The sequence below is a fragment of the Rhinoraja longicauda genome, chromosome 21 (assembly GCF_053455715.1).
Source record: "Rhinoraja longicauda isolate Sanriku21f chromosome 21, sRhiLon1.1, whole genome shotgun sequence".
NCBI lineage: Eukaryota > Metazoa > Chordata > Chondrichthyes > Rajiformes > Arhynchobatidae > Rhinoraja > Rhinoraja longicauda.
This window is the reverse complement of record NC_135973.1, coordinates 7440569-7454394: the sequence shown is the minus strand read 5'-3', so window position 1 is coordinate 7454394 and position 13826 is coordinate 7440569. Positions and strand designations below refer to the sequence as shown.

Below are 13826 nucleotides of genomic sequence, written 5' to 3'. Positions count from 1 at the left end.
AATGAATCTGCAACTACCAACCAGCAGTCAATGCTTCTTTCCAGGAACTATCTTAAAACAAATGCAGCAGTCTCAACAGGATCAAACCAAAAATTTCTACAATACAAGCACACCCAATCCATTTGAGCACACCACTGGCAACAACCAATTCTTTACCATATAATCTTAATTCATCAAGATGATGTCCAATATTGTCACTGCAATAGTTAGTTGTCCATAATCTAAAAGGTAATTATTTAAACTAATACTGGATGCATATATTTACCAAAGTCAGAGGGAATGTATCAAAATTATATTAATTTTTTTAGACTTACAAAAAAGCAGCAGTTTGATATCTATTCCAAAAAAAAGTGTTTTTCAGAGCTAAAAATATATTCATCATTTATTTATTGCAACCTCCTTTTAAAACATCAGGAATAATTTTGACAAAAGCAAATTCTTGAAGGTAATCTCTATGCATCAGGCTAAATGAGACAAGCTGCTAACAATGGCACAAGTTGTCAGCACAGCTATTATTTTAATATTTCAATGTTACTGGCAGTTTTGGAACATTCGCTCCCAGTCCTAATAGTTGGGTTCTACAGAACAATTAACAGCCATTTTAGATCAGTCTTTCTTTCAATATAAACTGTTTAATCCCCATTAGAAACCATTTCCTCCTAACTTGGCAAAAGCCCAAAGCTTTGTTCCTGCTTCTTTATCTCAACGTTTACTTTCAAATTATGAGCAAAAATGTTCCCAGGTTTCAGAGTGCAGTCCTTGGGGTGAAATCAATTTGACTTTTCGCTTCCTCAGTTTACAGATGCATCTCTAATTTCTACTATATACATTCTCCTTCCAGAATTTAATGGATGATTATAATGGATGAACAGTTTACAATTTCATGAGAAGTGAGGAAAAAAATTGTCGTTTATATAAGGGACACCAATCTAACCATAGAACGGCAAGGCATCTGGCTATCAAGCAACATTGACCAGTCTAAATATCAGTACAACTCTTTGGAATACAAAATAAATTCTTCATTTACATTTAGAACTAATACCTAATGAGAGAAAAATATTCTTATTTCAATATATACATTTTCTGACTGGATATGAAAGAAATCATGAGGTACTGAAATATTGTACTGATCATACTGAATGCCAAGGCAGGCTCAAAGAGCCTACTCCTATTTTCCTACCTTCATAAACGACTTGAAGTCAAATTGATAAATGCACTCTTCTGTGTGAAACTTCCATTTTATTTTTATGCACACAAAGTGTGCTGTCTCAGAAACACACCATGAAAAACATTGCCAGCCTATTTCAGCTTAGCAACAGAGTTTAAGGCAAAAAGGAAAATAAAAATCAATTGTGTTTGATCCCCTCGTAAACGTCAACTTCCTCCTCTGGGCCTAAATTAGATCTTAAGCTCCAATGACTTGAGCTTCAAAACAGTGAATGATGGGAATATTTAGCAGTATCTGTGGAAACAGTTAACATGAAGGTCAAGGTCCCTTTATCAGAACTCATAATGTCTAACCTGCTGTGTATTTTCACCATTTTCTGTTTTAACTTCAGATTTCTTTTATGCCAATGTTTAGTCTTTACAATTTCACCCCCTTAGACTTGCTGCCAATGTGTTTCAGGAAAAAATCTGGGCCTTTTCTGTCAATCTGAATTAATAGAGTAGCATTAATAGATCTCAGTTTTTAAGAACTTCAAGCTCTTATCGATAAGAAGGAAACATAAATTAAAGTTAATTCTATACCCCTCTAACCTTCTGCAACTCTGCTAAAGCCATTCTACCTGACTTCTGGGAAGAGTAATTTTGAAATATACTGTAAACTACAAATGCAATTGACTTAGCCTTCACTGTGAAACTACTAGTGTACGACTTAAGCATTAATTCATGCAAATTCTTACATTTTACAACCAATGTTTATGTTCATCTGAGTGGAAGAACAATTTTATTCATTTCAAATCTACTCATTACCTTTGTTATTTATAGTATTCCATTCTTGGCAGCTCTATAAGATCAGCTAGCTAAACACTGGACAAACTTGGAAGCTTGAACACAAGACATTGCATTTCACCCAAGGCAATAGCTATGGGTTTTATATATATACTAGCACAAGTGTGCCCGTTGGGCCCGTCCTCGAAGGGTTTCCATTGTAACCGGGAGGGGAGTGGGGGGGAGGGAGGTGTGGAGGGGGGAGGGGAGGGGAGGGAGGGGGGGAGGGGAGTGTGGAGGGGAGTGGGGAAGGGGGGAGGGGGAAGGGGGGAGGGAGAGGGGTAGGGGAGGGAGGGGGGATGGGAGGGGGGATGGGAGGGGGAAGGGGGGAGGGAGGGGGAAGGGGGGAGGGAGGGGGAAGGGGGGAGGGAGGGGGAAGGGGGGAGGGAGGGGACCTCCCCTTTTCCCAGTACTCATCTTTCCCCGTTGGGCCCGTCCTCGTAGGGTTTCCATTGTAACCGGGAGGAGGGGAGGGAGGGAAGGGGGAGGGAGGGAGGAGGGAGGTGTGGAGGGAGGAGGGGAGGGGGAGGGGATGGGGGAGGGGGGGAAGGGGGGGAGGGAGAGGGGAGGGAGGGGGGTGGGGGGGAGGGAGGTGGAGGGAGGGGGGATGGGAGGGGGGAAGGGGGAGGGAGGGGGACCTCCCCTTTTCCCAGTACCCCTCTTTCCCCGTTGGGCCCGTCCTCGTAGGGTTTCCATTGTAACCGGGAGGGGAGTGGGGGGGAGGGAAGGGAGGAGGGATGTGTGGAGGGGAGGGGGAGGGAGGGGGGAGGGGGGGGAGTGGGGAGGGAGAGGGGATGGAGGGGGTAGGGGGGAGTGGGAGGTGAGGGGGGAATTTTGGAGGGAGGTGGACCTCCCGTTTTCCCAGTACCCCTCTTTCCCCGTTGGGCCCGTCCTCGTAGGGTTTCCATTGTAACCGGGAGGCGGGGAGGGAGGGAGGAGGGAGGTGTGGAGGGAGGAGGGGAGGGAAGGGGGGGAGGGGAGGGGGAAGGGGGGAGGGGAGGGGGAAGGGGGGAGGTGGAGGGAGGGGGGAGGGAGGGGGACCTCCCCTTTTCCCAGTACCCCTCTTTCCCCGTTGGGCCCGTCCTCGTAGGGTTTCCATTGTAACCGGGAGGCGGGGAGGGAGGGGAGGGGGATGGAGGGGGAGGGGAGGGGGGAAGGGGTGGGAGGGGAGGGGGGAAGGGGGGGAGGTGGAGGGAGGGGGGAGGGAGGGGGGAAGGGGGACCTCCCCTTTTCCCAGTACCCCTCTTTCCCCGTTGGGCCCGTCCCCGAAAGGTGAGGGAGGTGGGGAGGGATGGGGAGGGAGTTGGGGAGGAGGGAGTGGGGATGGAGGTGGGAAGGAGTGGGGAGGAAGAGGTTGAGGGGGGAAGGGGGACCTCCCCTTTCTTTTTTTGAAACACTTGCCCCGTGTCCCACGAGCATAGGGGCCCCATGCTGATCTGTGTATGTTAAGTGACTTGCAATAAAAAACACAACTTTAAAAAACAATCAGTTGCTTTTCGCAACAATGTAGCACCCATCTCACACAAGCATTGTGACGTCACAAGCTGAAGACCTTGAAAAAAGGTTAAAAATTAAAAAATGTAAATTTGTAAAGAGTGGACACCCAATAGGAGCTGCTTGTCCATTGTGACGTCACACGCTTAAGACTAAATCCGCACCGCAGCGCCCCCAATAAAGCCTTCAATAAATCAAGGGGGGGGGGAGCTCTTTAAAACATCTGTAACTTAAAAAATATACGACCAAATTAAATGAAAATATTACGGCCGGTTGACCGGGAGATTGTCGATTATGGCGGTGCAAAAACCGTGGCGCTACGGTTTACCGTTTTCTCGAAATCACTGTTATGTACACGAAGCATGAAACATACGTAACATATATTCATAAGATCTGAGTTTTAGTAGTATAAAAGATATATATTTTTAAAAATCAAGGAGGGGCTTTTCATATGGACAATTGTAGGCTTGAAAACATTTTTAAAGAGCTGCAGTGAGAAAGAAATTGGTTTTGTGTACGACCCCCGCTCAGAGGCCAGATTTGTTCTTCTGTTTACAAAGCAAAAAAGTATGAGGTTTTAAACTAACTTAAGCGGCTGATTTTTAACTAAGTGTATCATTCTCTAGGCTGACAATTGTTAAAAAAATATATACAAACTTTATAATTAAAAAGCAAATAACTATTTTAGATTTGCATGGAATCTTTTCAGTTTACACACATCTCCATCAATTAAAGAAATGTTCAATATGATTGGTATTAGATATAGTTCAATATTCTATGGGCCAAAGCAGTAAATTGTGTTTAAATATCACAACAATTACCTCATCTCAAATATTATATTCCCACAAACTTAAATCACCAACAGGAATGTGTCAACTATTACTTACTTTGAGGAAATATCTACCCTTGTAAATTATAATGAACTCTTTCCTGTGCAGATTGTGGTTAGTCCAAATGCCAACGCAAGACAAATGTTGAATACATTAACTAAGCACAAAGACAATGAAAGAAGCATTCAATGGTAAACTACAACTTTGTGAAGTGAAAAAACAAACTAATTTTTCCTTGCCCGTCTCACTTTAGCCAATCTTTCTTTCTGTACCCAATATGACATTGAATTCACCTGCATTATATCACCTCATATCAGATTTTCTGTATTGTCCAAGTCAAAACACGTTGGTTACTGAACTCCGTTGTCAATCAGCCTATTCATTTATGTCTTTAATGTCATTTCCCTCACCAAGATCAACTTTCACTTTCAGACATTTTTGGTGGGCAAATTATTTCATGCTGAAGGATGCAAAGTCAAGTCTAACAAACACTGGAAACCATTAACTGCTCCTGTCACAGCAAGGTCTAACCCGATATTAAATTCAGTACAATAAGGATGTGAAGTTCAGTTAAAACATCAAAGCCAGGCCTGGTTCGGCAACTCGAACGCTCGGGAACAAAGAAGCTTGCAAAAAGTGGTGTACGCTGTCCAGTCCATCATGGGTACTGACCTCCCCACCATCGAAGGGATCTGCAGGTGTTGCTGCCTCAAAAAGGCAGCCAGCATCATCAAAGACCCACATCAACCTGGCCACACAGTTATTTGACTGCTGCCATCGGGAAGGTGGTATAGGAGCCTGAAAACTGTAACATCCAGGTTCAGGAGCAGCTTCTTCCATCAGGCTTTTAAACAATACAACCTCCCAATGGGCACTGAACTATATAGACGTGGGGATGTTACGTTTGACTTTGCACTACTATTGCCTATTTGTATGGTATGGTATGTTGGCATTCATAGCAAGAGGATTTGAGTTTAGGAGCAGGGAGGTTCTGCTGCAGTTGTACAGGGCCTTGGTGAGACCGCACCTGGAGTACTGTGTGCAGTTTTGGTCTCCTAACCTGAGGAAAGACATTCTTGCCTTAGAGGGAGTACAGAGAAGGTTCACCAAATTGATCCCTGGGATGGCGGGACTTACAAATGAGGAAAGACTAGATAGACTGGGCTTGTACTCGCTGGAATTTAGAAGACTGAGGGGGGATCGTATAGAAACATATAAAATTCTTAAGGGGTTGGAGAGGCTAGATGCGGGAAGATTGTTCCCGATGTTGGGGGAGTCCAGAACCAGGGGTCACAGCTTAAGGATAAGGGGGAAGTCTTTTAGGACCGAGATGAGAAAACATTTCTTCACACGGAGTGGTGAGTCTGTGGAATTCTCTGCCACAGAAGGTAGTTGAGGCCAGTTCATTGGCTATATTTAAGAGGGAGTTAGATGTGGCCCTTTTTGCTAAAGGGATCAGGGGGTATGGAGAGAAGGCAGGTACAGGCTACTGAGCTGAATGATCAGCCATGATCATATTGAATGGCGGTGCAGGCTCGAAGGGCCGAATGGCCTACTCCTGCACCTAGTTTCTATGTTTCTATGTTTGTCTGTTTTATGTATACTGAACTTTTTTTGTTTTTATTATGGGTTTCACAAAATACTATGTTTACATATATGCTGTGCTGCTGCAAGTAAGAATGTCATTGTTCCGTTTCGGGACATATGACAATAAAACACTCAACTCTGCTGTATGTTTACAAGTCATCCAGATGATGCTGATACGTCTTAAAAGACATTCATTGCATGACCAGACACATTTGATTTTGTTTTTAAATATTTCCAAGAATGACTTTTGTCACAACCCCGCGAAATTGTTGAAGCCGAAAGGTCTTGGGTGCGCAGATCAAATTGTAAACATGTAGATGACACAAAATCTGGAGATGCAGTGATTTCAAGATCAATTTATTGTCACATGTACCACTAAGGTACAGTGAAATTTGAGTTACTGTCATGATAGATACAAAAGTGTGACGTCATACACGTATGCGTCAAGAAATCTGAGTTGGGGGTGGGGGGAGTGTTTACTTTTTCTTTCCTCAAATTACATGAAAGCAATTTTTTTTAATGCTATTTCTCAGATTTTTGAGTGATTTGAGAGTTCCGTAAGGGTGAATTTCCGTTACACAAACTGCTGTAACATTGGGAATCACCTGTATAGATTCTACAGGCCATGGTCATGGCCATTCTGTGACTGCAATGTCAAAATACACCCAAAAGACCTGCTAAAAATGATTCATATCTTTTTAGCTCCGATTTGTTTCCATTGTAAAGCTGACAAAATAGCAACCTCTGTGGAAATGAACTAAAAGAGCCAAGCAAGTACTCTTTGTGGATAATGCAAAAGTCACGATGCAATCCACCAAGAAATGTAGTGCTACTTTTTAAAATTTCAGCATGTCCAATTTTGCCCATTAATGGGTAATCAAAGCTTCTCTCGGCAATTTCTCACTCACTACTGTCAATATGTAGCATGTACTTAACAACTAATTGTGAAGTGAATCAATGAAAAATACAGATAAACTACCTCTCAGTGTTGTGTACAGAGTTAAGTTTTTACAATACTAAACGCAATAATCCTGGTTAAGATACAAATAATGACTACCCACATAATCAATAGGAAATCTGTTCTCTCCTGTAAAGTGTTAGTCTATTTTCCTCTCATGATAATGTGCTTCATTACTGTATATTCTCTTCATTTATTAAGCATTCCGTAATTCACCCAAATGTATCTCCTATATTTAAAATATACAAAGTATTTTGAGTTTCCTGATTTCAATCTTAAGTATCCATAAACTACAGAAGTATCCATGCACTGCAGAAATTAAAATTACACAGATCATCCCTAAAAGTTCCTACACTTGTATTCATTGTAATTTACAAATCCTACTTACATTCTGAGGCAGTAATAACTGCAGTTATCCAGGTCTCCATAAAGAAAATGGAGTTCCAACCACAAACATTAACTTTTTATTAAAAAACTTATCGAGATGAGTAATATCCAAATTTGCTTAAAATGGTAAATATTGCTGTGCTGGCCCTCAAACATCATAGCCAGATATCCATGTTCTCCAGGGATGCTGCCTGATCCGTTGAGTTACTCCAGCATTTTGTGTCCATCTTTGGTGTAAACCAGCATCTGCAGTTCTTTCCTACACATCCTTATTCAAATACTCACACACCATACAAAACCCAAACACAGTGTGACAGTGTAGCATTGATGATGGCAGTCATGGCTAACGTGGTATTGTTTATCCCTGAATCACAGAATTATAAATTAATGTCCCACGGCAGAGCACAAAAATCTGCACTAACTCTTCACTGAAGTTGAGCTATATTTGCTAATGTGCCATCTCTTGAATGAGATATTAAGCAGATGTCTCATTTGTGGACCGTAGGTTCACTAGGTTGATTCCCGGAATGGCGGGACTGTCGTATGTTGAAAGGCTGGAGCAATTAGGCTTGTATACACTGGAATTTAGAAGGATGAGGGGGGGTCTTATTGAAACATATAAGATAATTAGGGGATTGGACACATTAGAGGCAGGAAACATGTTCCCAATGTTGGGGGAGTCCAGAACAAGGGGCCACAGTTTAAGAATAAGGGGTAGGCCATTTAGAACGGAGATGAGGAAGAACTTTTTCAGTCAGAGAGTGGTGAAGGTGTGGAATTCTCTGCCTCAGAAGGCAGTGGAGGCCAGTTCGTTGGATGCTTTCAAGAGAGAGCTGGATAGAGCTCTTAAGGATAGCGGAGTGAGGGGGTATGGGGAGAAGGCAGGAACGGGGTACTGATTGAGAGTGATCAGCCATGATCGCATTGAATGGCGGTGCTGGCTCGAAGGGCTGAATGGCCTACTCCTGCACCTATTGTCTATTGACCCAAAACATTCCAGAGCTATTCTGATCAGATAAATTATCCCCAGTAGCCTGCAAATATATATCTTTAAATAAGTATTACTAAATGGTTATTGGTGAAAACATGCTGCGTGTAAATTGGCTGCCACAGGTCTATGAACTTCAGAAGTACTTAACTGATTCTAAAACTTTGTGGGAGGAGGACAGTGGGGGCAGACATGAAAAACATTGGATAAATACAAATCACCATTTATTCCAAGATTACTTTTATTACCAAATATTTCCAAACTTGGCTGCGGAAAGCTTAACGCAGAAATTAAACTAACTTTCCATAATTGCATCAATGTAGTATTTTCAAACAAAGTACTTTAATCTTGGTATATCTTGATGTACTAATGCGAATGGGAAGATATTTTGTAACTACCTTCCCTTGCAATACTAGCAGAATAGGACATGCTTTCTTGCATGACCATGGGGAAAAAATATTTCCATTATGATTCAGCTACTGTTTCAATGCTAGGGTGTAGTCAGTGTGCAGCGACATATCTAGGATAAGCATCGACATATCCCACGCAACTGACAGAAACTCTATGAGCATCTGGCTCATTTCCAGAACCAGGTAATTAAGCAATAAACATAATCTTACTCAAAAAAAGTCATACAGTATGGAAACAGGCCCTTCAGCCCAACAAAAAGATGCCCGATCTAACTGTCCCATTTGCCAGTATTTGATTCACAGCCCTGTAAACCTTTCACGCAGCTGTGCAAACACCTTTTAAATACGGTATTGCTATTGAACCCGCCTCAACTACTTCTTCTGGCAGCTTGTTCTAGATACCCACCACCCTGTGTGAAAAAAAATGCTCCCAAGTTTCTATTAAATCTTTTCCCTCTCACCTTACGTCTATGCCTCTAGTTCTTCGTGTGCTTTCACTCTATCAATACCTCTTTAAGATTTTCTACAGCTCTATAAAATCACCATTCATTTAGTACATTGATAAAACTTGGATTACCAACTAATTCTCATTTTAACTAATTTATTCTCATGCAATTTTTGAAAAAAATACACCATTCAATGGATACTCTCATGGTCAATATATACAATGTATATTCCTACAGGTATTTTGCACGCAGCTACGCAATCTAGTCGCTAAGCCCACCCCACCAGTGACATAATTCACACAGACAGGGCAGTCTGAAGAAGGGTCTCGACCCGAAACGTCACCCATTTCTTCTCTCCCGAGATGCTGCCTGACCTGCTGAGTTACTCCAGCATTTTGTGAATTTAAAACTACAGATTTCGCCCCGTTAAGCTGTCGTCCACTTCAAATCCTGCTCAAAACACCTTTCGGCCTCATGCAATTCCCCAACTCTCCCTTCCCCTAAAATCATCAGGGGAAGGGAAAGGGGCATCTAATCAGCAGAAAGCGCATGTCCACATTAGCACGGTCGTCACTGGTTTTACCATGCGATCGTCCCCACGCAAACGCACTAAATAAAAGTTGCAGCGATTACTTGTGGCGGCTGTAAATAGCTGCCGAGAACTTCGCATCTATTATGCCAAACCCTTCTGCCCCTTCCCGAAAGCAATGGTTGCGACGTGCGCAGAAAAAAGGGAAGTGCAAAACCCCTGGGCATAACATTAGCAACAATGCATGTGCAGGCAGTAAGAATGCATTAATTGTTTTGGAGACACAAGGAACTGCAGATGTTGCAGAACAAAGTGCTGGAGGAACTCAAGGGGTCAGGCAGCATCTGGGGAGGGAAGGGCGTCGTTTTGATTCGGGACCTTTCTTCAGACTAGTTGCAGTGGGGAGACAAAGCCGGAAAATGTGGGGGGGGGGTTACAAATTCCCACCCACCCCACGACAAACAGCCTGAAGAAGGGTCCCAACCTGAAATCCATGATCCCCGGAGATGCTGCCTGACCCACTGATTTACTCCAGAACACGGACAGGCGATTTTTAGTCTGGAACCCTTCTTCAGGCTGATTGTAGTGGGAGGGGAAAGGCTGGAAACAAAATGTTCCAGTTGTTCACCCCCCACCCCCCCCACGCACCCACTACATTCAGCCCGAAGTCGGGACCCAACCTGAAATATCACCTATCCATGTTCCCTAGGTGCTGCCTGACCTGCTTAGCTCTCCAGAACATGGACAAAAGACGTTTTGTTCCGAGACCCTTCTGCAGACTGATTGTTGTGGGGAGACAAAGCTGGAATACTTGGGGAGGGGAAGAATACAGCTTTCTCTCCCCCCTCCCCTCTCCTCTCTCCCTCCCTTACTACAAACAGCCTGAACGAGGATCCCAAAGTGAAATCAAAATGTTCTCCAGAAATGTTGCCTGACCTGCCCCCTTAGCTACTCCAGAACATGGACAGAAGACGTTCTGGTTTGGGACCCTTTTACAGGCTGATTTCAGTAGTGGGGGACACAAAGCTGGAAGAGGGGGGGGGGGGGGGTGGATGATTACAGCTTTCTCCTCCTTACTACAATCAATCTGAGGGGTTCGTGTTGGGTCTATGTTCTCCAGAGATGCTGCCTGACTGACTTACTCCAGCACTTTGTGATTTTGCTCAAGATCTCCAGCCAGCATCTGTAGTTAGTTCCTTGTGGTCTCAACTCCTCGAGCCGGCTGGTGTGTGTTGCAGAGATGGCAGATTATAACTGACTCGCCGAGCCCGCGGTGCAACGACGATTGCCTGCCTGCCTGCCTGCCTGCCTTCCTCCTCTCTGACTGAGGCGCCTTCCTTACCTGCTGGTACTGGGCGTCCTCGGGGTGGAAGTCGCTGTTGACCGTCTCCAACTGGAGGCTGAAGTGCGGGAGACGGTGGAGCAGGTTCACCCACCATGGAGGCGAGTAGTTCACCGCCGCCGCCGCCGCCATCGGGTCGGGCTGCAGCCGGAGTCTGATCCCGCAGCGTTGGGAGCGAGGTGGAAGAGAGAGAGAGAGAAAGGCGGCGGGAGTAGGAGGGGGATGAACAACAACAACTCACTCCATCCCTCCTCAGATCCGCCGACGCTGAGGTAATTTTTTTTAAAAACTCCTCGCTTCCAAAACACTAAAAATCCGATGTAAAATCCCCCTCTTTCGCGGTTAATGTTTTTGCGGGGGGAAGAGGGACGAGATCTGAGGAGATTTTCCGCGATCCTTTCCTTCCCTCCGTCCGTCTGCCGTGAAGGCGGCCAGCAGATGGCGGCCGCTCCGCGCTCGGGCGGGTGGGAGGGGGTGATTCACCCCCACCCCCACCCCCTCCCCCTCTCCCCGCGGGGCCGCAGCGACAGCCGAGTCCCTGGAGAGGCCGGGGGGCGCCCCCGTGCACAGCGCCCGGTCGGGCTCGAAGGAGGTGGGAGACCCGCTCGCTCGCTCGCCGCCAAATCCGCTTCGCTTCTCGCCCTCCGACTGCTTCCTGCAGGCGAGTGATTTGCCTCTGGGGCGACGGTTCCCCCGATCGAAGCTGCTGTTGCTGCTGGAGTTTTTATTTTTTATATTTTACACCCCCGACGACGACGACGATTCCCGGCGACCGCCTGCAACCCGAACCCAGCCGCTCCCGCTCTGGTGCTAGGTGAAGCCCGCGGCTCAGCAGCGCCGCTCAGCCCCCCCAGTGCTAGCTGCGCGAACTGCAGCTTCCTCTCCCTCCCTCCCTCCCCCCCCACTACTGTTGCAAATTATTCTCAGCTGCCGCTGGTATGTGCAGCCCCATGTTTGATAGATTATGTCACAGACCGAGGATCTCAATGCGCTTTCTGCTAATGAAGTACTGTACTACAGATGTGTAATCACTGTTGAAATACACGAAGCATTGCAGGCAACTTGAATACAGAAAACTCTCTGGAAGCAGTGCGGTAATCTGTATTTAATGTTGCTGATTGAGGGTTGAATACCAATTACTAGCTTGTGGATAACCCTCGTCATGGGTATTGCTCAATCAAAACATCGCTTGGCAATTGGACAGTCTTCTATGAAATAGTGCACTAAAATCTTTTATATCCATCATTGAGATCAGACGTGGTCTCAATTTAAAAGTCTTGTCTGAAGGACAATGTCTTTTGAAGGCAAGGGAATAGACACAAAATGCTGGAGTAACTCCATGTATGAAAAGGTACCTCTAGTTTCCCTCTCCCCTGACTCTCAGTCTGAAGAAGGGTTTCAACCCGAAACGTCACCTATTCCTTTTCTCCAGAGATGCTGCCCGACCCGCTGAGTTGCTCCAACATTTTGTGTCTATCTTCAGTGTAAACCAGCATCTGCAGTTCCTATACCACCCCACTGCCTAATTTTGTATGCATTCACCACGGCTTTTGCATGTGTATGCTTCTAATTACTTCAGTCCAAGGACAGCTTCAACAGTTAGATAATTTCTCACTGATCCTCAGTGTGACTTGCTTCATAATTGCAATTTACAATTCTCTAGATCTAGGTCAGTGTCTCATTCATCAATTAGTATCATTTAGTAATCATTAAAAGGTATTAAAACCCCATTAATTTGTATGTAGGCCCCATAGCAGAAGCGTCCACGTCGCGGGGCTGGAAACTGGAAGTGTCCTAAACTAATTCTGCTACCACCACCATCATCTATTGTAGCATGTGATGGCTCCCACTGATTGTCGCCGGAAGCTTGTGTCCTTTTCAGGACGGACAATGACAGCGATGTCAACATTTGAAACGTAGATGATGGACACAAAAGAAGAAGAATTTGTATGTACATGTATATTTATAGGTCAGTGAGGGTTTCGTTTGGGATGATAACTAATTGTTCTCCCAAGATTAAAAAAATATATATTTATTCATTAGATGAGAGCATCTCAGGTCTAGCCAGCTGTTATTGTCCTTGATAGAGTCATACAGCATGGAACTAGTCCCTTCAGCCCAACTAGTTCATGCCAACCAGGTTTTATAAATGAGCTAATCTCATTCGCCTGCGTTTGGCCCATCTCCACTAACCTTTTTCTATTCATATACCTGTCTATATGTCTTTTAAAAAGTCTGATCAAAGATAGTCCAAGGGTCACCAACAAGATATCATATCATATATATACAGCCAGAAACAGGCCTTTTCGGCCCTCCAAGTCCGTGCCGCCCAGTGATCCCCGTACATTAACACTATCCCACACCCACTAGGGACAATTTTTTTACATTTACCCAGCCAATTAACCTACATACCTGTACGTCTTTGGAGTGGGAGGAAACCGAAGATCTCGGAGAAAACCCACGCAGGTCACGGGGAGAACGTACAAACTCCTTACAGTGCAGCACCCGTAGTCAGGATCGAACCTGAGTCTCCGGCGCTGCATTCGCTGTAAAGCAGCAACTCTACCGCTGCGCTACCGTGCCGCCCTAGTAGTTCAGAACTGCTCTTTAGATGTGGTAGGATGATTCAGTTGCCTGACAACAGCTGGGAAGAAACTGTCCCTGAATCTGGAGGTGTGCGTTTTCATACTTCTATACCTTTTGCCCGATGGGAGAGGGGAGAAGAGGGAGTGGCCAGGGTATGGCTCGCCCTTGATTATGCTGCGGGCCTTGCCGAGACAGCATGAGGTATAAATGGAGTCAATGGAAGGGAGGGTAGTTTGTGTGGTGCATCCACAATTCACTGCACTCGCCTTAAAACCCA

The 13826-nt window shown here is 45.0% G+C and overlaps 1 protein-coding gene across 3 annotated transcripts in view; it reads right to left on the bottom strand.

Annotated features, from left to right (window-relative positions):
* LOC144603894 (protein tweety homolog 3-like) overlaps window positions 1-11809 on the bottom strand; it is a 114157-nt gene extending 102348 nt beyond the window's left edge. The window contains exon 1 of one of the 3 annotated variants that reach the window (XM_078417688.1): window positions 10964-11809. In XM_078417688.1, coding sequence (XP_078273814.1) covers window positions 10964-11095 — 132 coding nt within the window. In that variant the 5' untranslated portion in view covers window positions 11096-11809. The remainder of the gene's footprint in view (window positions 1-10963) is intronic. The other 2 variants (XM_078417690.1, XM_078417689.1) reach the window with 2 other exon arrangements.
* Between the last annotated feature and the right edge of the window lie 2017 nt (window positions 11810-13826).